General features: G+C 41.1%; 1 protein-coding gene and 1 non-coding gene across 6 annotated transcripts in view; both read left to right on the forward strand.

The window, feature by feature from the left end:
* Positions 1–24,463, forward strand: part of MAMDC2 (MAM domain containing 2) — a 65,684-nt gene that overhangs the window by 20,929 nt on the left and 20,292 nt on the right. For 4 of the 5 annotated variants that reach the window (XR_005842805.2, XM_046905668.1, XM_003643015.5 and 1 more), the window contains 5 exons: positions 16,827–17,092; positions 17,937–18,021; positions 18,976–19,113; positions 20,791–21,047; positions 23,428–23,521. Coding sequence is in view for 4 of the 5 variants with exons in the window: in XM_003643015.5 (XP_003643063.2) it covers positions 16,827–17,092; positions 17,937–18,021; positions 18,976–19,113; positions 20,791–21,047; positions 23,428–23,521 (840 nt within the window). In the remaining variant the exon portion in view is untranslated. Of the gene's footprint in view, positions 1–40; positions 6,549–16,826; positions 17,093–17,936; positions 18,022–18,975; positions 19,114–20,790; positions 21,048–23,427; positions 23,522–24,463 lie in introns of those variants that run through there. The other variant, XM_046905667.1, reaches the window with a different exon arrangement.
* On the forward strand, positions 19,420–19,508 carry MIR1416 (microRNA 1416). The gene has a single exon (NR_035011.1). It is a non-coding gene; the product is annotated as a microRNA 1416 (primary transcript).

A 24,463-nucleotide genomic window follows, 5' to 3' on the forward strand; every position in this document is an offset into this window, starting at 1 on the left:
TAGTTTGTTTGACAAAGAAGAGAGAACTTTGCACAGTGAAGTTGTCATATATGGAAATAAGATGAGTGGTATGTGTAGCTTGGACCATCACATGTAGGTAAAAAGTAATCAGTGTCTGTTTTTATATGAAAAAGCACTCATGAATTTGGAATAGACTTCACAGCTAGTGGGTATTGAAACCAAAAATAGTTACATGATCAATCACCCCTTACTAGCAGAGTACTTCAAGGAGTTTCTTCTCCCTGTGCTGGGTCAGCTAGAACTTTTCCTGTTGGTTAGCCTTTCCAGATTGTTCAGTTTTTGTGCTATTTGTTTCTGACAGATCATTTCAATTATTCTGTTTTGTTATGCATCTAATAAGGAATTTCACTGCCTCTTTTGTTAGTCAAAGTGCAAGTTAATCCACTTACTCTTGAGATAAATTTGCTATTAGTAAGAGAAAGTGTGGGAGAGAGGGAGAGCTCAAGCTAAAACCCAGAACAGTGGAAGTTTCAGCCTAAGTCCATGGTTTGAAAATATTCAGATTGTTCCATGGAAAGAACACAAAACCTAAATCTTAGAAACTTGCTGGAAAATGGAATCGCTGCCTGCTGGACAACTGCACTATCTGAAGCTCACTCTTGAGGCTTTTCATAACTGGTGATTGTATCATCCTACTTTGTATAGCCTTTGTATGACTACATAAAGGTGACAGGAAACACAGTTCTACAGAGACATTGATGAGATTTAGATCAGAGTAAATACATTAAGAGGGATGCAGAAGAAAAGGTTAAGGTTGAAAAGGCTTTGGTAGCCACTATGCAGTTTTTATACTTATCTACAACCATGGCTCTGCTCTTCAATACCTTTAGCTCCTTCAACATGTTACGGATGTGAATTGCCAAACAACAGACCTTAACATTTTATCAGAAAGTTTAGAGAATTTTATAAATTATTAAGTACCAAGTGCTATCTCCCAGCTGCATCTGCTACCCTGATTAATACAGTCTGGTGTCAGCAAGGTGTATGCAAGCCTGCATAGCCAAAGAGCAATAAGCTGAGAGAGGGGATGGACCTACTCTATGACAGTTTCAGTAAGCTTCAGAAACAAGTGTGAAATGAGATGTTAAGCTCCCAACTGTTATTCTGAAGGTGAGAACATTAACTCATTTACTGTTCAGGTTCAAATCAAACTGACTAGATAAGTAATACTCCAAATAATTGATCGCGGTTGTCTACTGTGATCACACATATTTTTAGTTTTCAACTAAAATTCATTAAATTAATTGATTTTTAAAAGCCATCTGTAATAAAATACTCTGTTTTAATTGCTGTTTTCTCCTACCTTGCAATTCTGCAATTGCGTTCATATTTAATGGCAAAGATTGTACTCAATATCTGAGAATTTTCAGAGGTTATCTAAGGCCTAGGACTTACCTTGACTAGACTCTTAATTTTATATTTTTTATATTCTGTTATAGAATAGAATCATAGAATCATTAAGGCTGGAGAAGACCAATATTAGGTAGTCCAGTCATCAAGGCATCACCACCGTGTCCACTAAATTATGTCCATCAGTGCCACATATCTCGTTTTCTTGAAAACCTCCAGGGATGGAGACCCTACTGTATCCCTGGGCAGTCTGTTCCAATGCTTGACCACTCTTTCAGAGGAAAAAAATTTCCTAATATATGGCCTGAAGGGGCATTACCTCTCATTCTTTTGCTAATTGTCTGGGAGAAGCGGCTGACCCCCATCTTGCCACATCCTCCTTTCAGGGAGTTGTAGAGAGTGATAATGTGCCCCCTGTGCTTCCTCTTCTCTAGACTGAACAATCCCAATTCCCTCAGCCACCCCTCGTAAGACTTGTGTCCAAAGCCTTCCCCAGCTTTGTTGCTCTTCTCTGGACACGCTTTGTGGCCTCCATGTCTTTCTGGTAGTGAGGGGCCCAAGACTGAAAGCAGTACTCAAGATGTGGCTTCGCTAGAGCTGAGTGCAGGGTAGTGATCACCTCCCTGCTCTTTCTGGCTACATATTTTTGATACAAGCCAGGATGCCGCTGGCTTTCTTTGGCATTGGCACTCTGTTGGCTCACGTTCAGCCAGCTGTCAGCTAACATCCCCAGGTCCTTTTCCTCCATACAGCTTTCCAGCCACACTGCCCTAAGCCTGTAGCGTTATCTGGAGTTGTTGTGACCAAAGCACAGGACCCAGACTTGGTCTTGCAGAACCTTGTACAGCTGGCCTCAGCCCATCAATCCAGCCTGTCCTGGTGCCTCTGACACTTCCCCCTGGCATGGTGTCATCTGCAGACTTACTGAGGGTGTACTCCATCCCCTTGTCTAGATCATCCGTAAAGATATCAGAAAGGACTGTGCCGATACTGATCCCTGGGGAGCAGCACTTGTGACCAGCCAGCAGCTGGATTTAACTCCTTCTGCCACCACGCTCTGGGCCCAGCCATTCAGCCAGTGTTTTACCAGCAAAGACTACACCTGTCCAAGCCATGGGCTTCCAGCTTCTCCAGGGGAATGCTGCTGTGTTTCTTTCATAGCTGTCAAAGAAATATCCTACCACAGCTCTGTCTGATAAATATAGTTTGATTGCAGTGGAAATTGCTTTCAGTTTTTTTACATATCTCATTATTAGGATTATTGTCTGTTTGCATGGTCTGATGGCTAGGTTTCCATATGTTACTGCCAACAGTTGTAATTTTATGGCAGCACTTGTTCCTTTGAACGATATAAAAACTGGTATCAAAGTTTTATTTTTTCTGGAGCAGAAAGTAAACTTCACCTTTTCAATTAATGTTTATTGAAAGGCTGCCCAGAAGATAATTCTAGCAGCTGACTTTGCCTGAGCTGTTGTAGAGAGGCATTCAAAAATGTGAGATGTGATTTAATTTGAAAATTCATCATTGCTTCTGCAGGAGAAAACATATGATAATATTAACGATAATATTAAGCAGACATTGTCAAAATGTTCCCTATTTTGTTAATCTGAAGTGATATAACCAGGAACTCACTCTTTAACTCCCTCAAGGAAGGCAAAAATCTTAACCATGTGTTCCACATTTGCTTTTTTATAAGGAGAACTTTCCAGACTATTTCATTGTCCCATCAAAGTTCCATATGCTTTTATCCCTGAAAGGAAGTGATGTAAATTTTAGAGGAAATATGTACATAGTAGAAACAGAAATTTTGGTGTGAGGAATTTTGTTTCTCCTGGAGATTCAGCGGACCAGTGATCAACCTAATGGAAGAGGCTTCATTTATGCTGTGCAGATCACACCAGCAACAGCAGGCTTGCTCACTGCCTTCTGTATATGTGTGCCTGCTGGGGAATGCCATCATCAGTTGTAGCAACCACAGAAATTAGTCATTAAGGAATGCATGCGTCTGCCTCAGATCCTGCACTGGAGGACTCCTTTCCTGTCCATCTGGGATTGCCAACTGCTCCTTGTGACACATTTCCTCAATGCCAAAGAAGAGGCATTAAATGCCAAGAGATCTACACAAAGGTGTGGGATGTTTTGGTAGCTGCCTGCCTGCACTCTGCCCCCGACCTGCATATTTGCAGATCTCTTTGCTATACAGTTATTTTTCATAGAATCTTAATATCTAGTCTAAATAGCTTCTTAATATCTAGTCAAAATCTACCCTCTTGCAGTTTAAAGTGATTTCCCCTCATGCTGTCACTACCTAATCATATAAAAAGTCCCTCCCCAGCTTTCATGTAGGCCCTCTTCAGGTACTGGAAGGCCACTATAATGTTTCCTTGGAGCCTTTTCTTCTCAAGGCGCAAGAGCCCTGGCTCTCTCCACCTGTCCTCGTAGAGGAGGTACTCCAGTCCTCTGATCATCTTTGTGGCCCTCCTCTGGACCCACGTCAACAACTCCATGTCCTGCTTGAACTGGGGGCTCCAGAACTGGACACAGTAATCCAGGTGGGATTACTTTCTCTCCAATGAGAGCAGAGTAGAGGGCCCTCTGTCCAACAGCCACAGCTTAATGCAAGAGATAATTTGGCTTGTGTTAATAGTTTCTATTCAGTGGTCCATTGGCCCTTGGGCCATAATTACATGAAACTATAGGTTAACATCTTTACCATTCCACTCTTGCTACCTGCTGCAGAATTTAAGCCCTTGTGTCTTACTGAACTGTTTATGTAAGGAAATATAAAGAAGAAGCCACAGGTTTATTCTCTCATGAAGTAGTTGTGTGATGGTTGAGTTATTTATATCTGTTTTCACTGAGGCACTGTGGGTTTAATTCTCTCCTAACGCCTGCCACAGAGATGAAGACGAGGAAGGCAGGTTTAGAATTCCTTGTATGCTTCCCCTTTTGGAGACAGTTTGCTTCCTCCTGAAAGAGCTTGCTTCATGGTACGGGAACAGCTGGAAAGCAGAGCCGCCTTCATCCCCAAAGGATCGCAGGACAACCATGAGTATTCCTTAAAGCCACTTTCCTGACTGCTAATAGTCCTGTCCTTGGCTTCTGTGATGCAAAGAGTCTCAGGCATAACAAAGAAACTGCTTTTTTTTAAACTGTAAATATATTGCAGATTCTGATTCTGCTTTCCAAAGCAGATGTTGAAAATCCTATGAAAATAAATTCAGGTGCAAAAGGAAATAGGGCACTTTTAAAAGCAAGGAAGCAGTCACGTATGTGAATATCCCAGTGTGTATGAGGAGGTGTCTGTGTGGGGGTGTGTGCATGCATGTATGCATGTGTGTGTTGTATGCTATATTTCTTGCTCTCTGAAGTGTTCTATGCATTCTTTTTTCTTTCTTAAAAATTTAACATACACTACATAAAAATCAGTTAACTATTTGCATAACGTACTTTGTTCATTTCCCCCCCCCTTCTTTAGCATTTTTTATACTGGGGAAGTCAATACAGCAAGGTGCTGATTTGCAGTAGTCTAATGAAATAACATTAACCTAAATTCTAAAAATTTCTTGGCCTTACATCTGTCATGTACTGGATCAGCTTGTGTCAGCCTCTTTGTAGTATTAGAGACCAGATGTGTGTGAGACCTTGTGCTTTCCTTCTTCAGAGCACTCTAATTATAGGAATACTGGCTCAGTACTTGGGGTTACTTCAGTATCAGACACTGAAAAGTTGACTTTTTTTCCCAAGTTCCCAACGGTCATAAATATTTTCCTTGTTTTCCACGATAAAACTTGGCAAGTAGCTGTTCTTGTGGCCTTGTTTAATCTCAGTTTGAGAGGCTTGAAGAAGGAGCAGCAGCAGAGGGAGTTACTCCCTTTTTGTGTGGAAGTGGGTCTTTTCTCTCCCTCTGCCAGAAAGGGAGAGTGAGCGCAGAGTAAGGAAGTTGCACGCATAATGTGTTGACAAATATCTCTTGTATGTGAGTTGTAGATAAGCTGTCAATACTGTTTGGGCTTACAGCTTGAAGCAGTGACTGGAAAAGACAATCCTACAACTTCTGTTTTGAGGGATGGCCTGCAGCAGGGGTCTTCATATACATGAAATCTGAATGTGAAATGAAGATTTGTGGAGCGAGATGAATCATTTATTAACATTAAATAAAGAGAAAATTACCTCCATAATCTCTAAGATGTCTGTTGATACTTCCTGGGCAAGTACAACTGCAATTTTTTCCTATAAACAGTGAGCTTTCTCTGCAGGCAGCACATTTCTGACTCTGCAGGGCACAGGCAGAACCTCTTTCCCTTTTGGGATCAGATGCCGGGATAGTTTGAGACTTGAAAATCTGTTTCTTGACACCAGAAACAAAGCAGTGAGTCACTGTCAGTGACCAGCCAGACACACCAGAGCTCCATCCGGCGTTGTCAAGTGCAGAAGGCAGTGTATTGGAGCACTCGCATGTAACAGACGCTGGCTCTTGGCTTCACTTTCTCCCAACAGGCTGCATGTTTGCAGAAAATACTTTTCCAGTACTTAATACACTGTTCCTGGGCAGACTGTAAAAATACAGAAAATGCTTTGGGACCGGTGATGGCTGTGTTCATTTACACTTCGTGAAGTTCTCTAACACCTTCAAACATTCCAGTCTCTGCCTTGTCCCAGAAAACTTCTGAAGTGAGTTTTATGGCAAATACAACACTCAGAAACCATCTTTCTCAAGAAAAAAACTGCACTATGAGCTGTTTTTAAAAAGACCACACAAAGCTTGGCACATTAAGCAAAGTTATTTCTGCAGTTTGTTATCTGCGTAGTTTATTTTGTTTCAGAATGCATACAAAGCACATGCTGCTAAATTGGGCTCATCTGCTGATACAGTTGATACCACAACCAGCTCAGCAAGACCTCCAGCAAGCCTGAAAAATGTCTGAGACTAAGAGGGCACAGGGGAAGTATCTAAATATGCTTGTTTTGCTTAGCGCTTCCCCAGTTGTCCATCTGTGGCAGCTGTCAGGTTCCAACACCAGGCTGGGAAGATAGAGGGTCAGATCTGTTGGAGTCCTTTGAGACTGTTTTATTATGTTCTGAGCAATAAGTTGAGGCACATGCTTGCAAGAGAACTGTTCCCTGTGTGTAGTGTTCAATGCCAGGTGAGGTTTGGCAGCCTGAGTTTACTAAAGGTAAGTTCATCTGAATGTAGTTTTATGGATCACCTCAACTTTGTTAATGCCTGTGTGATTACCCAAGGCTATGTAAGATGTAAGGTAGGTACAATGAGGCTTAATAGCTTTAATAGTCTGACAGGGGAAAAGGAAAATATAACGACCCATAAACTTCAGTACATTGGAAAGTTTTGCCAAACCTTTACTTAGTTTGGCAGTGAAATAGGAGTCAGTGAGGATACCGTGAAGGAAGCAGTGTTATGAATTGGCAGAGTGAGATTGATAGACTTTTTCCAATGACCATTATCTATCTCAGGTGTTATTTCTGTCTTGATAAATGTGTGTTACAGCTGAAACGACATATGGTAAATACCCTTGCAAGCAAGTGCCTTACGATAAGTAATACTGGATATCCATGGAGTGAAGTTGAAGTAAGTGCATGCTAAAATTCATCAAAAATTTCAGCTTCTAAAGTTATCTGGAAAGAAAGGAAAATATTTTGGGCCTCTGTCAAGAATAAAGGCTGAGCATCTGCGATGACAGGTGTCCCTGGGCAGCTGGGGGAGCGTGAGAAGAATCTGCCTGGAAGAATTTGCTTATGTGTCATGGCTGCACAAGAGGAAGCAGTGCCACCATGATTGATGGGCATGTGAAGAATGGAGGGGTCCACACAGATGGCAGGGCCCTGTGCTTATTTTGGGTGATGTCTGATGGCCTGAGAGGAGCTCAGATACCAAGTGATTCATCAGTTGGGTTCAGTCCCAGTGAAGGATTTGGTTGGTTGTGTAAATGTAGCAGACCTCTATCGGTCAGTAAGATGCCTTGTGGAAAGCAAAATACTGGTGCTCTTCCTAAATCTCCTAAATTCCTAAACACTCATTGGCATCTGTTTCTTCCTCAGACTGAAGCTTGCCCAAAAGAGTGTCTTTTGACTTTGGCACTGGGTGAGTATTATAGATGTGATTCTGGCTATTTCAGATGGTTCACTGAGTGCCAAAGCTCCATGACCGAGTCTCCTTCTAGTGGTATCAGAGACTGCAACTACAGAGGCAGAGAAGAGGGAGCCAGAGGCACCAGCCTCCCTCACAGACTGTCACAGTGACATGTAAAATACTTCGGGATCTTTTGAATTTTGAGACCAGCAGGGAATATGAGATTTTATGTAATCCCTGTAAAACATTACAGGTCATTCTGGGGTTCACAAATACATCCAAGTCTCTGGAAAAAAAAAGAAAAAAAAAGAAAAAGAAAAAGGCAAGCTTTCATTCCTGTGTCTTCATTTGTAGTGTTTTGTATTTTTAAAATCATTCCCTCAACAAAGAGAGAGCAGTAATTGAAGAATTAACATCCAAGCTTGCAGTAGCCTTGATAGCTTGAATTCCAGGCTTCCTGGGCTGTGTAACGCGCTGCCAGTTTAATTTTTTCAGTTTTAACAGCTCCTGTGTCAGAGTACTCAGTCAGCCAGAAGCCATTACTCATGTTCTTGGAAAGGAGCTCCCTTGCAGGAGTAGGGCTGTGATCAGAACCCCTGTGCTCAGGTTCCGATAGATGTAATCAGCCATGCAGCATGGATATTCATCATTTGGAGTGCATATTCTTCTTGAAGAGGCAGGGTGTGTATATTTGAAGGAACAATCCATTGGTAAACATCTCTGGGCACTGGGGATTTGATACCTCATGAGCGTAACCATACAGCAGGCTGCATTTAAAGTTCAAACGTCAAATGTAGATTTCAGGATTAACTGTACGACTGCTGCCCATTCCTATTAAATGTGCCTGAGGTGTTTTAGAGATAACAGTTATTTAAACTGAGGCCGTTTTCATAATCTTTTGAAAACCCTTGTTCTCTTTTTTTTTTTTTCCTTCTTTTGGATTTTGGCTTAATCTATCTGTACACATTACACCCCCAGTTGCTACCAGCTATCTGTCACATGGGAACTGTGTACAGGACAGCAGTCATAGAGGCATCCTTCATAAACCAGCGCCTCAGATGTTGATCTTTGAAGTGAAAAAACTGCTGGATGCAGTTTGCAGAGCTCCAGAAAGTATTAGCCGTGATCCCGGTGTCGGTTATGTTCAGCATCAATAGATGTGTTCCTTGCAGGTTTTCTAGTAGCAGATAATGAATGTTCACTGTTACATGCTCCTGGTCCTGGATGAGACTTACTCTTGGGACAGAAAATGAGTCACTGTGGCTGCTTTCTCACTTAGAGCGGATTACTCGAGAGTAGCCATTGAGTAAACATGGCAGCAGCTAAGGGCCTGCCACACAGCAGCAGCCAGCCATAAACAAAACAAGAGCCAGTCACTGTCAGCAGCTTTTACGAAGCAATGATATGACTAGGCAGGCTTACTCAGGCAGCCTTCTACTGGGTTACAGTTAGCACCCATCAGGATCTGATTAGCTCACCTTTAAGCAGTGTCTGTAGCCAGCTGTTTCAAGGCCTGGATCTAAACGCAAACCTGGTCTGTTAGTGCTTCTGTGTGTGTTTTGTGATGTGAGATCAGCGGTCTGTCCACTAATGTCATCCTAGTGATTGTGGAATAAATAAAAAAATATGTGGAACTACCGACCTTATAGAAAGCAGGAAACTGAACTCAGGAATTTTTGAAGCCAGTGAAATCAATAAATATTCCAAATATTTCAATACCAAATAATATTTCAGTCTTTGCAAGACCTAATGCCCAGGTGAGCATCCGAGTAAATGCGTTTTGTCTAGGCTAAGCACATTTATTAATATTCTTGGAGGGAAAAGGCTTGTGAGCAAAGGATACATTTTATTAGTTGATCTGATGTAGCTGGGAGAAAGAAGTATTTAGGCATATGAGCTATTTTTCGTAGTGCAGTAGGCCAAGTGATTTGGCAGATGCAGAGAGAGCATCTCTGTAGAAAAGCTTTGCTTTCATAATCTCTTACTGAGTGCATCCCTGTGGTTTGTAGAAGCACTCCAGGAGGCTTCCAGTTGGGATTTTTCCTTTCCCTGAGGGTTGTGATGCAACCTTCCCAGGACCCCAGTGTATGTTTCAGCCCTGCACACAAGCCAAGTCAGCTTGGGCGGGCTCTTGCTCTGCTCTCTCCTAGGCCCCAGCCCTGAGGCTCTCTTGTCCTCTGCCTTTTTGGGCCGCTGCTGTTGTGCTATTGCTTGCTCTGTGGGATAGGGACCAACAGATTGGTTTGGGTTGCAAGTCTGTTGGCTTTATCTTCAGAAAAAAAGCCACCGTTGAATGGACTAGGGATTGGCTGGCTGTGGGCAGGCTGAAACGTGGCCAGAGCAGAATGTGGAGCAGAGCTAGTGACATGCTGTGGGCATACCCCAGCACACCCACAGTGAGCATCAGCAATGTTAATAAGCAGCATAATTCAAGGGAACACTATAGGAGTGAAAGTTTGTCTCCTTTTGTTGAAGGAAGGCAGCCCTGTGCTGGTGAAAGAGCTGTCGCAGTGCTTTCCCCCATGCTTCATCTTGGGTAATGTGATAGGGGAAACAGATGGAGGTAGTAACAAGAAATGAACTCTGTGCACATACATGCCTGTTGGTTTCTACTTTATGTAGTTCTTGTTTTTTATATTCCTTGTGCACTGGGAACAATAAAACCTGATGTGAGGAGCCAAAGAGTACAGAAAAGTATCTTCTAAAATACTTATTTACAGCTTAGAAATCCACAACAGAGCATTCTGTGTCAAAAACTTACCTGCTTTCTGCTCAAGTGTACCAGCTAATGGAAACCACAGATGTGGCCTTTTGAAAGAGCTGTCAGAGATACCAGAAAGGAATCTGGGACCCTTTATGTTGGCAGATAAAGAGCAGTCAAAATGATATGATGAACAGCATGAAAAGGAGATGTGAGACTTTTGAACAACTGCTTGGTGGAGCAGGTGGATAGTCTGCAAATCCACGTAGTTGTGTTTGGAACAAGCGGAAATAAAGCTTAAAAAGTATATAAAAATCTGTGAGATCATTGTGAATGAAAACAAGCCCACATGGTTGTGCTTGGAACAAACAGAAAATCTAGTGTAATTGGTGCATGATGTCAGGATTTTGGGACTTATGCAGGGAGAGCAAGGAGACAACACAGCTGCAGCCAAAAGCTCTTACATTTAAAGCATCCCCAGTGAGACTGCTACAGTGGGGCAACTCCTCCAAATCAAAAACAGAAGAAAACAGCAGCAGAAGCTGAACCCCTGCCAGGCATTTGCAGCCACGTCAGTAGATCAAGGCAAGAAGGCATTGCCGGTATGGTAGTAGCTGTGACCGCACACCAGAGATACAGAGAGCTGCAGGATATTGCGTTACTTAGGCAGTTTTTGACAGGCTCACTAACAGCTTGCTGTCTTTCTGCACCTTCTGGGGAGGCAAAGGAGAATGCAGGAGGTGGGGCTGGTAGTTGATCCAAGGCCTCCATATGGGAATGGTGTTGGTAACAAGCCTCTGAGAGCTCTTTTCCCCTGGGCTGGAAACAGGAGCGCTCTGACCCAGTTGGTATCCTCAACCACCAAAGGCCCCAGTGATAACTCACACTTTCTGGAGAGAGCCTTGGTTTGTAAAGCCTCGAGAAAGCTGCCAGGGACATCTCCTGGAGTCATGGCTGTCAGTGCAGCAGAGAAAGGTGCATGATTGCTGGGAAGAGTTACCTGTGTGCTTGTCGCCCACAGCTGTGTGCTGTTCTGTAAAATGCTTTCTGTTTTTGGCTAAATATTACTCAGCTTTGTGGAAGTTGCATGGAAACCCAGCTGTTCTTCCTGAAGAAGCGGAACAGTACTGGGGTGAATTTAAGGAGATCTTCATTTGCCCTCCTCAGTGGGTGGCAAAAGGGCTCCTGGTGACCAGATAGGACTATGAGCTTTTGCTGTAGGCTTGAGTTGCCTCCGTGAACACATAGGAGGAGCTCCCAGACAACAGCAGGCCATTAGTGTGGCCAACATTGTCTACTTCTGTGTCTCTTTTCCTCAACTGCTTTCACAGAGCTGCTTTTATGAAACCACAGAAGAGACAGGGAGGTTTAAAGACCAAAAAGTCTTCTCCTATGATAACAGTAATTGGTCCCAGTGGATGCCGTGCATTTCTTCTGCAGTGAGTCTAACAGTTTACCATAAATAAGCTCCACCATGGCTTAGCAGGAATGGAAAGACCAGCTATGTTCTGCCTTGTCAAGTAGCTTTAATCATGGACACTTCAGGCATCAGGGGCTGAGCCGCTACCTTCATGAATGTGGGCTAGCCTTTGCTGCTCAGCCTAGTGCATGCTGTGCTTGCACCTGTCTGTACAGGCCCAAAATTGCTGCCGTAAGTCCCCTGGGGACCAAGAGGAAGTACTCAACAACTGACACTGCTGCTGCTCTGCCTCATCTGACAGCTGTGGCCAGCGAGGAGGGGGATGTGAGGCAGATGGGCAGACATCCTCTTCTTCCACCCCCTCCTTCTCCTTCCTTCCTCCTGCTCTGGTTGGCTGACAGAGACGTGAGGCACTGCTTTCTGCTGCTGCCAGGGATGTACTGCTGCGGAGGCCTTCCCTGAGGTTCTGCTCTTGGGACAGCTGTGCTTTCTGGGGCTCCATGCATGGTGACACCCTGACTGAGGCTTTTGCATACTAGAATGGTTTGGAGATTTATTTGACTTTCTTCACTGAACTGTAGAGGAAAAGTTTTTCTTCCCGTTGAAGTCACTTGCTCATGCAATTTTTTTGCTTTTCCAGGGCACTACCTAAAAGAATTTGGAAATTCCACTCTTCCTCTTGCCCCGAAAAGCCATACCAAAATTTGTTGTAACTCTGCCTGGGAAGAATAATTTTCTCTAGAAAAATCTCAGCTTTTCCTAGTTAAAGCAGATTTAACAATGATCCACATGCTCCTTCCTCTCTCTTTCCAGCTGACAGCAAACCAACAAAAAGTGCTACATTAGTTGAAAAGTTTCCTTTTTGCTGGAAAGAAATTGTACCAAAAAGCAGAGTGTTAAATGTGAAGTTTTGGTTTCCAGTTTCCACAAGCCTTCACCTTTTCAGCCAAAATGTGTGTGTTCCTAACACAAACCTTGAACCTTCTTCTAAGCATAATCTGCTCTCAGGGACAGCCTCCAACTACAAGCTTAGTTTTCAAAATGACCATCGGTATCATTAGTATTTCTATCATTAGTGTCTTTAACCAACTAGTGGTGTAAGAATGAATTGTTTTGCTTCTGTTTCTTTTTCTTTTCTGTTCTTTTCCTTCTTAAAACAGCAGTAGAACATTAAGAAAAATCCTGTCAAAACCCAAATATTGAGGAAGTATCAGTATCATCTATATATTTTTTTATCTCAAGGATGCCTGGTAATGTTTTTTTTCTGTTTCCATATAGAAATCCAAACATAGCTGGCATTTCTTGCAAATTTTGCCTATAAATAAACGAGTGACTAATGTAAATTCCCAACCTTTTTTTTCTGCTTCATGTTTCCTTGATAATGTTTCCTTTGGAACTATCTATTTATATATGTTTTTCTTGTAAAGCTGCACTGTTGCTGAGCTGAGCGAACAGCTGTGACAGATATAAGCCCCTTGAAGGGTGTAACATGTCTGTGGTTATGTTTCCAAATGTTTACAGGCTAAATACATCAGTAAAAAGCTGAGTTATCCCAATTGTTTGTTTTGATTTCTGTTTTCTTTTCAGTTTCTTAATGGAATGTGGTTTAGCTTATTAGCCAGTGTCTGGCATTGTGCCTTGTTTGTGTTATTTACAGGGAGATCAATTGCTATCATTCTCTTACAGTACTGGGAAAAAGGGGAAAAGATAGTATTGTTGGTCCCACCCCAGCCCCCCATTGCCATAATCACTGCTGACTGATGGACAGATCCTATACAGATTCCTATTTAGTAAGTAAGTAATACTGATGAGAAGGTTAATTATGAGTGAATGGCTCTGTAAGGAATTGCTTATTAGAAAAGCAAGATCAGAAATGCGCACTGAGGAGTGTTACTGCCACGATGCATATTTGCAGCATCGGCCCCTAAGTTCCCCTAAGTTCCCCAGGGCTCAGGATTTTGCTTGGCAGAGCAGGAAGGAGCACATGCTAGTCCTGTTCAGAGCTTAATTCAGCTGTCAGGCAGAAAGCAGTGTGGCTACACAATAGGTGAAAACTTATTTCAGAAACCTGGGTTGAAAAGTATGTTACTTGCCAGCTGGTGAGTGAGTGTGTGGTAAGAGAAATGCAGCTGAGGGTCCCCTTTCTCCCATCCCTTCCCCTAACTGCAGGCATTTGCCAATGCCAGGAATCCCTGGTTGCTGCCACCTGTAAGGAAGCTTGTATGGTGTCTTCACCATAACAGCAAAAAAAAAATCCCCGTGCCATTCCCTAAAAAGGGAAAGAATGTGCAGCTTTCCTTTACTTAGGTACACAGTTATGCTGGTCAGGGCTACATCTATCCCCTAGTTAAGTAACTGCCAGTAATTGCAAGAAATTGTACGTTTGTATTTCTGCACCATCAGGCTTTTACCAGCACTTTGTGTAATTCCTGTGATTTTGAAGAGTAGCCCTCTTCTGAAACCTCCGGAGTGACTTCCAATAAGTGCTCTCGGTGGTTGGAAGGAAGAGGATTTTGAGAAATAAAACAGCCTGGTATAGCGTGCTGCAAAATGAAGCTGCATGTTGCATTTTTAATGAGAGTTTTCTGGGTACAGCAGTGTGCATTCATCCGGTTCTTCGTGTACTGCTAAATGTTCTTCTGTTACTCCCACAAACAAGTGTGGAAATTTGTCTGCTTCTTTACTCCAAGGAGCCCTCTCTTTGCATTGATTTGGTCTCACAATTGCTCTGTGTCAGCCCTTGAGGTCTGCATTGTGAGACCTTCCTTTCTGCAGCAATAGCACATGTCATTGCTATTATTGAATTACAATTTAGTATAAAGGCCATTTAGTCAATGCTGGCATTCATTTGGAAGAAGTTTAACATTAGCATTTTCTGTGCTTGATTCTGCAAAGTGCCCGTCTCCCTGATCCTGATTAGCAAAGCATTTGAACACACAGATAAAACTCTCTATCAGGGATCCCATTGATTTTACTGGAGCCAATCACATACTTAACTTTCCAGAGCAGGCTAAAATGATTAGTAAATTGGGCTGAGAGCATTTCTTTTTTGGAGACTTCAGCGGTTAAGTCAAAGTAGTCTTTAAAAAGAAAAGAACTAAGAGATCTCAATTAAAAAGAGAGTTCATTATCTTTGCTTTCATATCCGCGGGGATTCGGACCAATCCCGTCTGGAAACTCTAAGAGGTTTTCTTTCTTTTTTTAAATGACTACTTCTGTACAAGAGCTTTAGTCTACTTATAATTAAGTCTTAAAGCCAGGCAGCTGTTTGAACCTCACAGCTGGTAATTTGAGGTCTTCGTGTGAATGGGTGTTCCTTTGTCAGTGCTAATTTATTTCTGAAAAAAAGGGAAACGTTATAAGAATGTTCTGTTTTTCTGTGGGGTTTCTCATGAAGTCTAGACAAAAATAGGGTTGAAATCTAAACTGAAATTTCCAGGCATGGATTCTGAATTGTAGGTTTCTTTGTAAGCAAAACGATCCAAATTCAGGCTAGCTTGAAAACAGAGTTTGTTTCTGAAGTGGATATCGCCACTTAAATGAATTAAAAACAAATATTATTTGAGGAAGATTTGATAGATCTTCTGATAGATCCTGTTAATGTCCCTCTGTCCTCCATGCTCATGCAAAGATGTGCATTCCCTGTACTCGATCACACTAGCAACGAATGCTGTGCATGCTCTCTAGTGTGAACTGACCGAATAGCTGTGTTCAGGTAGATGTTTTCTGTACTCACATTGTAGGCAGTAGCAGATGAAGTGTTCGGCAGGCATATTAGGTGCATATTTCTTCATTTATTTTTCTTTGCTATGCTGCTGTAGTAGCAAGTTACTTACACTTTACCAGTGATTTTGTCTATTCCTCCAGGAGATTTAACCTGGCACAGAAAGTAGAAGGACAAATTACAGTCAGAGGAAAAAAAAAACAAGTTCCCTGGAAAGTGAAACAAAATACAGCTTTTCTATGTCCACACACCCCTTATGCTGCTTAGGGCTGAGTCTACCCTGTAAGTAAGTAGTGAGTGTGCAGTACAAATGGGTTAAGTAATTTTCTGTACAGTGTTCGTAGGGGAGAGAGGGAGTGTGTGAAGTGGGATGTTGTATCATGCTCTGCCCATGAAAACAGCTGTTGTCAGAGCTGCTGTCTGCTTATGGCGTCTTCCCAAGGGCACTGGGGAGAGCACTTTGGGACCTGCGTAGACCAGATCTGTGCCTGCAGTTTGCCTTGCCAGGTGGTGACAGTCCATGTGTATGTTTTTTTCACAGTGGAAAGTCTACTTGTGAATGTGAGAGGGTGATAGGAGAGCTTCTAAGAAGCAGCCTTGGGGTGGTTCGGTTGAGTTGGAGGATTCCAGGCCAAACTTGGGAAAAGAAGGTGTGCCACAAAGGCAAACAATATAAACATCACTCTGATTCTTGGTGTGTCCACGCTAAGTGCTTACTCATGTAGAAACTGAGAATGGGCTCTTTGGCTGAGTAGAATGAGATCAAAGAAGAAATACATGCTTGAAGGAAAGAGGGTAGGTGTGACATTCTGCTATGTGAAGGACTGACATGACTCAGTCCTCAAGAGCTCTTGCAGCTCTTGCATGCAGTCTAACTATTGAGAACTGGTACCAGTTTTGATTTGTCTGATACACATGGCTGCTGGGTTGGGAGGATTGTTTTCCAAATTATGTTTGAGCCGTGGATGTCCTGGCTTGTTTTTTGTTTTCCCCTTGAAATTCTCTTTCTCTCTCTGTTTCACTTGTTTCTGGCATTGAATTCCATCTCTCTGTGACTCCTGTATGCCGTTGTGCACTCCTGACCTTGATGTTGATGTGTTAGTGAAGTCTCGTAACACCAGGCATTTGTTCTATGGTGATTTATTGTTGCCTCCTTTTTTCACATGCTCTTTCTTTGGTGTTTTTTTTTTGTTTTCAAATGTAGCACTACACTTAGCTACACAATTTTTAACCAGTGTATTTGTACCCGTTAGTATTTCTTGAGTCTTCCCAATTTTCTTCTTTGAAATCAGGAATTTATTACAAGATTTTAGCAGCAGTACTTTTTTTTGTTTATTGCTTTTAAATATAAAATAGAAAAATAAAAATAAGAAAATGTTGATCTGTAAATCTAACTAAACATTCCTGCAACATGTTCTTCTACAAATTATCTTTTTAATCAAGTGGTTTGTCTACAGCTACCACTTTAAAGGGCAGTACTTAATTAAGAATTCTGATGTGTGTCTGTTTTTATTCCTAGGACATTACATTTCTGTGGACACATCTTATGAGGGTGAGAAGGCCGTGCTTGTCAGTCCTGACCTATATTCTGAAGAGTGGAGCTGCATCAGACTGATTTATCAGATAGCAACCACTTCAGTGACTTCATTGGATCCTGCCACGCTCAACCTTTACATGAGGAAAGAAGGAGAGAGCTTTGATAGTTTACTGTGGTCAGCCAAGGAGCCTTCAGATAGTTGGCTCATAGCCAGTTTAGATTTAACAAACAGCACAAAGAAGTACAAGGTAAGCACAGTTTTGGAAGGTAACTGCCATAGGCTTTGTTGTGTACACGCTGGGGTGGATGGATTTCTTTTCAAACATTTCTGCTCTTGGTCTCATTCTTCCTATTCTTGTTCCACGGAGTGTGTGGTCTTCAGTATACTCTTCCTTGACAGAAGTGCACTCCATCCTGCTGGGATGTTGAGTGATTGTTCTAAAGCATCTCAGTTAAAACTGATGTGGGCTAGGAGTGTGTGAGTCACTTACCTCTTCTATCCATAAAATCAGTGAGTAATGCTGTTTTGAGTCAGGCACTAAATACTCTTCCAAGCAAAGACATTGTGGGACTCACTGGAAAACACAGCTGACTGAGCCAGAGTAGCATGGATGCCTAATTTCTTGACAGGTCAACACAGCTGCTGTTGTCTTGGGGCAGATATGTGACCTTCCAGGTCTTAGGTCTGCCAGTGTGCTCTCTTTTTCCTGTCCTGTGCCACTGTGGAAGAAGTAAAGCTCAGAAGCTTAGAGGAGAGTATTTCTACCCAAACGCTTTTACACTCTGTCTGTCACAGTAACTCCGTATATACCCAAAGCTGTGGTATATCTTTACATTCTTCTATTTGCGTTGAATGAAGTGCATACAGTTTTGGCCTTGCCTCATTGTCTTTAAGTGTACTTTTTTTTTCTTCAGAGAAGGGTATTAACTTTGATGCATTCTAACAAGCCTTTCCGCAAAAGTACCTCTGCTGACTGAAAGGGTGATGAGTTGCCTACATAGGTTATTTAACCATTTATGTGGTTTAAATGTCCAGGGTGAAAATGGGCATTCTGACGCTCTAAAATGTACAATCTGGTTTATATCGTGCAGATTGTACTGGAAGCTGAACTGGGACAAGATAAATCTGCCAGCATAGCAGTTTTTGAAATTAAAATAACTCCTGGATATTGTATTGGTGAGTACCGTCTGCTTAGCTCCTGTTTTCTCTGAATAGAAGAAAATGGCTTGCTGGCTGTTCTGAAACTCGAATTAAAGGTTTCATTGTAGGAAAAAAACCAATTTTATTGAAAAGTTAACTGCCATATTCAGTATAGGTATTTCATTGTTTTTAAGTTAAGACTGTGCACGCTAATACGTTTGTATTTACTCATCTCTCTAGTAATACAAACATTTCATGTAGGGTTCATTCTGTTCTTAAGCAGTTTGTTGTTTGAGCAGGACCAGATGCTATGTTTTTACAAAACTAGACTTCTGCAAACATTAAGCATAACAGCTGTGATATTATTTCCATTGTCTGCCACCCCATGTTTCCTTACAAAGGAATGCTGCAGACTGTAGGGTAAAAGATGTGGTGATATTTGCACTGATGACTATTTCCCCATGACATTTGCCAAATACTGCCATGTTCAAAAATTTCAGTGGCTGAGAGGCTAAAAGACCTTTCAGTTTCTGGGAAGCTCTGGTGGAGTCCAACTGAACTGTTAACAATTCTTTGGATCTGCAAAGGAAGTAAAGCAATCTTGTCACTGCTGTGAAGTACTATTTCTGCTCTACTTCCAGCCATCCTTGCTTTACAAATGGGAGTTCTACTCTGACTCTTCAGTAAATACTAGAAGGTGGATTATTTTAAATCTGTTTTATTTGGTTCTAAATTACAGCAGCTGGGCATTACCAAATAATGAACAGAGAGATTGGACTGAACAAGACGGAAATGTGTATTTTACAGCAGTGATCAAGAACTGTCACTGTTTGCTTCTGCTTATTATAAAATGTTAAGTGGTGTGTCCATTTTTATAAATGTAGATGTTCTCTGCACTGCTGTATATAAAGCAGCCAGTGCTTAGCAGTAGCATTTATTCGAGCTTCTATAAAGAAGATGTGTGCACTGAGCTGGTGTTTGCAATTGCAGAATGTGACTTTGAAGAAAATCATCTTTGTGGCTTTGTGAACCGCTGGAACCCCAACGTGAATTGGTTTGTTGGAGGAGGAAACATTCGCAATTCCCAGTCTATCCTTCCCAAAGACCACACACTTAACAATGAATTGGGTAAGCAACAAATGTATAACAGAAGTACAGATGAAAAGTTGTGTCTCTAACCCTTGTGTTTCTCATATACTGCAAGTTACTATGTATGTTCTTTCTTTTTTTTCTTGGAACTGAGCTCAGGAAGAATGATTGACAATAGAGTGGAAATCTTAATCTTTGATGTAGTTGATGTTTGATGTTTGATGTCATAGTGCTGTATGAAATACTGCAGCGGATGAGACATGGGGAATCCAGCTTGCTACAGTTCACTGAGCACCTCAAACAACATTGGGTTTTTGTTAGTACAAGGAATTATATCATAAAAAATGAGGCTGATACTTTTTCCTTAACTCATGCCGCTGTGCCTTTATATTTTATTTCACAATTGTATGAGTTGAGTACAGAGTATCAGTCCAGCTCTGCATAACTCTGCTTAAATACTGGTAAAATTTTCATGGAAGGTGAGCTCACCAAAACTTCAGCCACGGTACATATGGACCTTCTGCATATTAAAAAAGTACTGTATGGAATTGCCAAAGCTGACAGCTGGGAGAGATTTATTTTCCTGTAGCCACACTGTTTCTTTTTCATACAAACTCTCACTGCTGACTGTTGAATGAGAAGATCTCAGGAATCTAGAATTCATGTAAAAGCCTTCTTTTTGCAAGAAGTGCAGTATGGGGATATATAAACCACTTGTCAGGGAAATTTTGATTAAAATAGGAAATGTGGTAACACTGCAGAAGAAAATGAAGCATCTCAGGCAAGTACCACTGAAGAGTCACCAGTCCCTTGACTGTGGGCAGGCTGCAGCTTTCCCCTTTATTTGTTTGAATGAAGTGAGAATTGAAATCTCCAGGGCTGGGAACAGTATTAACAAATTAATAGGCTGTCATGGTGTAGATAACAAAAATGCGGAAAGCTAATAGCACAGTTTGGCTATGTCTATTCTGAAGCATCCTGTCAGTTTAGCTCTTTGTTTTCCTTAAATTTCCTACCTGTTAAAAACTGTTTTTAAATTTATCAACCAGTACTGTTTGATGCTATGTTCCCGGGAGTGTAGAAAGGAAAGTCTGTAGATGTATGGCATTTTTGTTAACATGCATGTGTCCTGCTTAAATCAAGGTAGGTTTCCCAGAACTACAGTCTGAGATTCTGTACACTGAGAATCTGTGTGTACACCATATTGGCTCTTTTGGGTAAGGGATTTTACTCATCAGTATGTATTTATGTCTAACAATCTCTCTGTTAATGAACCTCTCTTAACAGTGTTTTTAAAGGATTTTGCAAAGAATATAAAACATTTAGAAGCCAGATCTTAGGCAGGCCAAGTAGCTTTATGCAGATTGTGAAATGTGCAGAATTACAATCTGTTTGAGAATTCATTGCCTTAAATGGTCTGCTGAGTAGAACAGGTGAGTCTCATTTATTTACGCAGTTAAGCTCAGTAGATGTTACACTGGATAAGACTAAATGTTATACCAAACGTTTGGGAGTCTTAGTATTTACTCAGACAACTCTGGGTTGGAACAGAGGAAGAAATGAGAAGAATCTTTGAATTACTTTCATTTCTCAGAATTAACCATTGTTGTCCTAGCAATACAGATATCTACCTAGTCCCTGCCCACCTCTTTATACTTCCTTTAATTGGTGTCCTTTCAAATGTGTCCTTATGCTAAGTTTCTTTTATACTTTTAGGTCACTACATGTATGTAGACTCTGTTTACGTCAAACATTTTCAGGAGGTGGCTCAGCTAATCTCACCAAAGACTACGGCTCCGATGTCTGGCTGCTTATCTTTTTATTACCAACTTAAGCAGGAGAGCAGCATTGTTTTTACTCTTTACTTGAGAGATATGAGTGGCTTTTATGAAGAGATCTGGAAAACAGACAGTGCCTCCACTGGAGACTGGGTGTTAGCTGAAGTTGACTTCAGTGCACCATACCCGATGGAGGTAAAACAGTCATTCCTGTACATTAGTTCTGTATATTAGTCCCATATTTCTGTCCACTGATGATCTGTTTTTGAGGATACTGAGTATCACAACGTTATGCATGCCTTGTACCACAGCAAAAATCTTATCAAAAATATTCTAGATGTTTTCTCTGACTTAGACAATCCTGCAATTCAGTCTTTCTTTGTTTTCATGAGACAGAGTCCAAACTTGGGTCCTAATAGTACAGTAGCCTTCAGGTGTGAAAGCTAGCTGTATTTGGAAACTTGAATTAATGTCAAGAGTATTAGAAAAAAAGTAAAATAGTATTCCCTAGTGTTTACTGGAAAATAAATACCTTCAAAGATTGGAATAAACAGTGTTTTATATATGCATATTATATGTACTTCATAAAATATATAATACACTTTTTATATATATTCATAGATTTTTATGTATATTGCGTAGTAATATATAATGTATAGATAGATAGGTGATACTAGGATTACAAGTAAATCAGCTTTAATTCTACTCACTTCAGCTCTACTGAGGTTGTTCATTAATTCAGTGTAAGCATTCTGTAATTTTCAGAAATTATTAGGGATAAAATTTATGTTTGTTAATTGCTACATACCTTCATGTATGTATGTCAGTATGTCAGTAATGCCAGTTGCGATATTATCCACTGAAACTGTTGTACTTCAAATAGTATGGGAAAAAAGGTGTGATCTGCTAACAGAGTACACTTCAACAGAGAACAACAGGAAGAGGAAATACAACATTTACTAACGGAATGGACATCATTTCAAAATACCATATCTGAGGCTAAGAACAAATGTATAAAACATTATCTCAGTTCTTAATGGCATTCATAAAAGAACCTTGAGTGTTGGAAATTATCTGTACAGGAATAAGCAGCAAACCATAGGATGGATGAATGCACAGGGTATCTGTCCTTGTGTCCAGTAGAGTGCACAACTTCAGTCCTTTCAGTTAAAAAGGAGTATTGTTGGAAGCATGAGGGGGAGGTGGGAATAATCAAGTTACGAGAACAAAATAACAATTTCCAGCCTGAACCTGAAAAAATACATGACTGAAGTAGAACGTGGTAGAGGCTTATAAAAGCCATAAATGACACACAAAAGCTTGACTGTTCACTGTTTCTCGTAATTTGTGTTGATGTTCCAAATTCTTAATTATAAGATATCAGTTGTAAAATAAACAAAAGGGAGGACTTCTTCATACACGCCACAACTAAACTGTAGAGCTCAATTCCCCAGCAGACTAGAGATATCATTATTTTGACCAGTTCAAAAGCTGATTAGACAAATTAAAGGAAGAAATATTCATTAGGAATGCAGTGTAGGGGAATAACCAAAAAGCTTGTCAGCATCACTAGTTCTTTCTATAGGTGACCTCTGCTGAAAACAAATACTGGGCAAACTGGGCCTCTTTTCTGCTTCAGAAATCTTTATGTAATGCAATATAGTCATTACTTTACAGATAATTTCATAGAAATAAGATTAAACCTTGCTTACATTGTTTTCAGTTCTGTTTTTTTCTTCTGGCGAGAGGAAATCTTTCTGGTTTCTTACACAGCTCTCCTAGTTTGGCTCCCATCTGTAGGCAACACATCACAGACAGTGCTATCTCACTCTGGAAGTATTTGTCCTTATATCCTTGTTTTGTCCCTGGGGCTGTCTTGTGATTCAGGCCTTTTCTCAAAGTTTTCCTGTAAGTCGGTGCTTTGATATTTAAGATAAATTTTAACACGCTTCCTCAAGAGTTATGGACTGTCCTCCACTCACTTGAGGAAATTATGTCCCTTGGGAATGGCAGAATATCCGCAGTGTTTGATTTTGTGGTAAACAAAACAAGCGATAGCTTTTCTAGTTCTTAACTGATTTTTTAAAAGGAAAACTTCCAGCTGATTCCAAGACATGGACTTTAGTGTCTGAGGATGTTTAGAGACAAGTGAATGCAGTAACAACAGTTCATGCAGAGTAATCCATGCAATTTGGTTGTAGCTCTTGATCAAGATAGATACAGTAATAACTAGGCAGCTTTGGGATCAGTAAAGGATGGATACTGGTTTGCCATGGTATCATTACATTAGTGTATGTTTAAAATTGATGTTTCATAAAGTAGCAGAAGAGTTCTGTTCTCCTTTGATCTTCCATTGACTTTGGATGGGCAAAGATCTGGTGCATGGGTCAGAATTGAATTTATATCGTAAAAAAATGATGTAATACAGTTTGTCCCCAAACTTGCAGTGCTGTCTGAGGTGCTGTGGAGTCTGCGTGGGAGATCCGGTCAGAATTCTGTAAAATGAAGATGTGTACCAGAATTATTGTTGTGTAGATGAATAACTGGATGAATAACAAATGATTATTATTTTCAGGTAGTATTTGAAGTTGCTTTCAATAGTGCCAAGGGAGGTTATGTTGCCCTCGATGACATTTCTTTCTCTCCAGTTTACTGCAGCAATCAGACAGGTATGAGTTCTTATTCCTGTCTACCATCCTTCTTTTCTCCCTTGCTTCGCTTCCTTGAACTGCCTGTGTCAGTACTTGCAGTATTTGGTAGTGTTGTGCAGATTCTGCTTTCTTATCTGGCCAATGCCTTTTGGGCTTCTCTTCCTCTACTGGCAAGACGCACTGTAAGGCAGATAAAGACAATACTGTTCTCTTGATGAATTATCTGGAAACCAATCCTTAGTGCATCCTTTCCAGTGACAGTACCTCTGGGTTCTGCACCTGGTGTGTTGGATAGAATGCTGGGGTGTGCCCTGGGGTTTCCCCAACTGTTACAGGATAAGGAGGCAAAGTCCTTGCCTTTTCACTTTTGATGCAGGGAATATCCTCCTCCATCCACATGCCCGGAGGTCTTCTTCAAAGCCAAAGCAGGAGCTATGTCTTCCTGTCTGTGCTGTTCCAAGAGGTGTTATTTCCCGCAAGGAGTGGCACATCTGTCAGGATTTTATTAGATTTTCACAGCAGCAGAAGTCAGCTAAGTCCTCATGACCTCTGCAGTATGGGCACAGGGGACCAAGGACTGTCATTTATGAGCGCAGCCTCTTAACTCTGTTCTTGTTTTTCACTGCTACTGCTGAGCAATTGTCAGAAGCAAATTAGTGGTTTTCCCCTGAGCCCATCCATTCTTTTTGGTCACAAGCACGAATTTTTGGCTACTGTTTTGAAGTGATCGGGGAAAAAGAGAATATTGTGCTTTTCTGTCACTTGGAATCTGTTCTAGCTTTACCTGCACTGTGTAAATATTAATAGGAGGCATATTATGATATATTATGGAGTAATATATATTATAATATATGTTATAAATCCTCCATTCTTGGCATGGTAAGTCTAGCTGTTTCGTTATCTATTCATTGCCTCTTCTATTTTTGTTTTGTTTTGCCACAAAAATCCTGACTTACTTAG

Source organism: Gallus gallus, chromosome Z (genome assembly GCF_016699485.2).
Source record: "Gallus gallus isolate bGalGal1 chromosome Z, bGalGal1.mat.broiler.GRCg7b, whole genome shotgun sequence".
Classification (NCBI taxonomy): domain Eukaryota; kingdom Metazoa; phylum Chordata; class Aves; order Galliformes; family Phasianidae; genus Gallus; species Gallus gallus.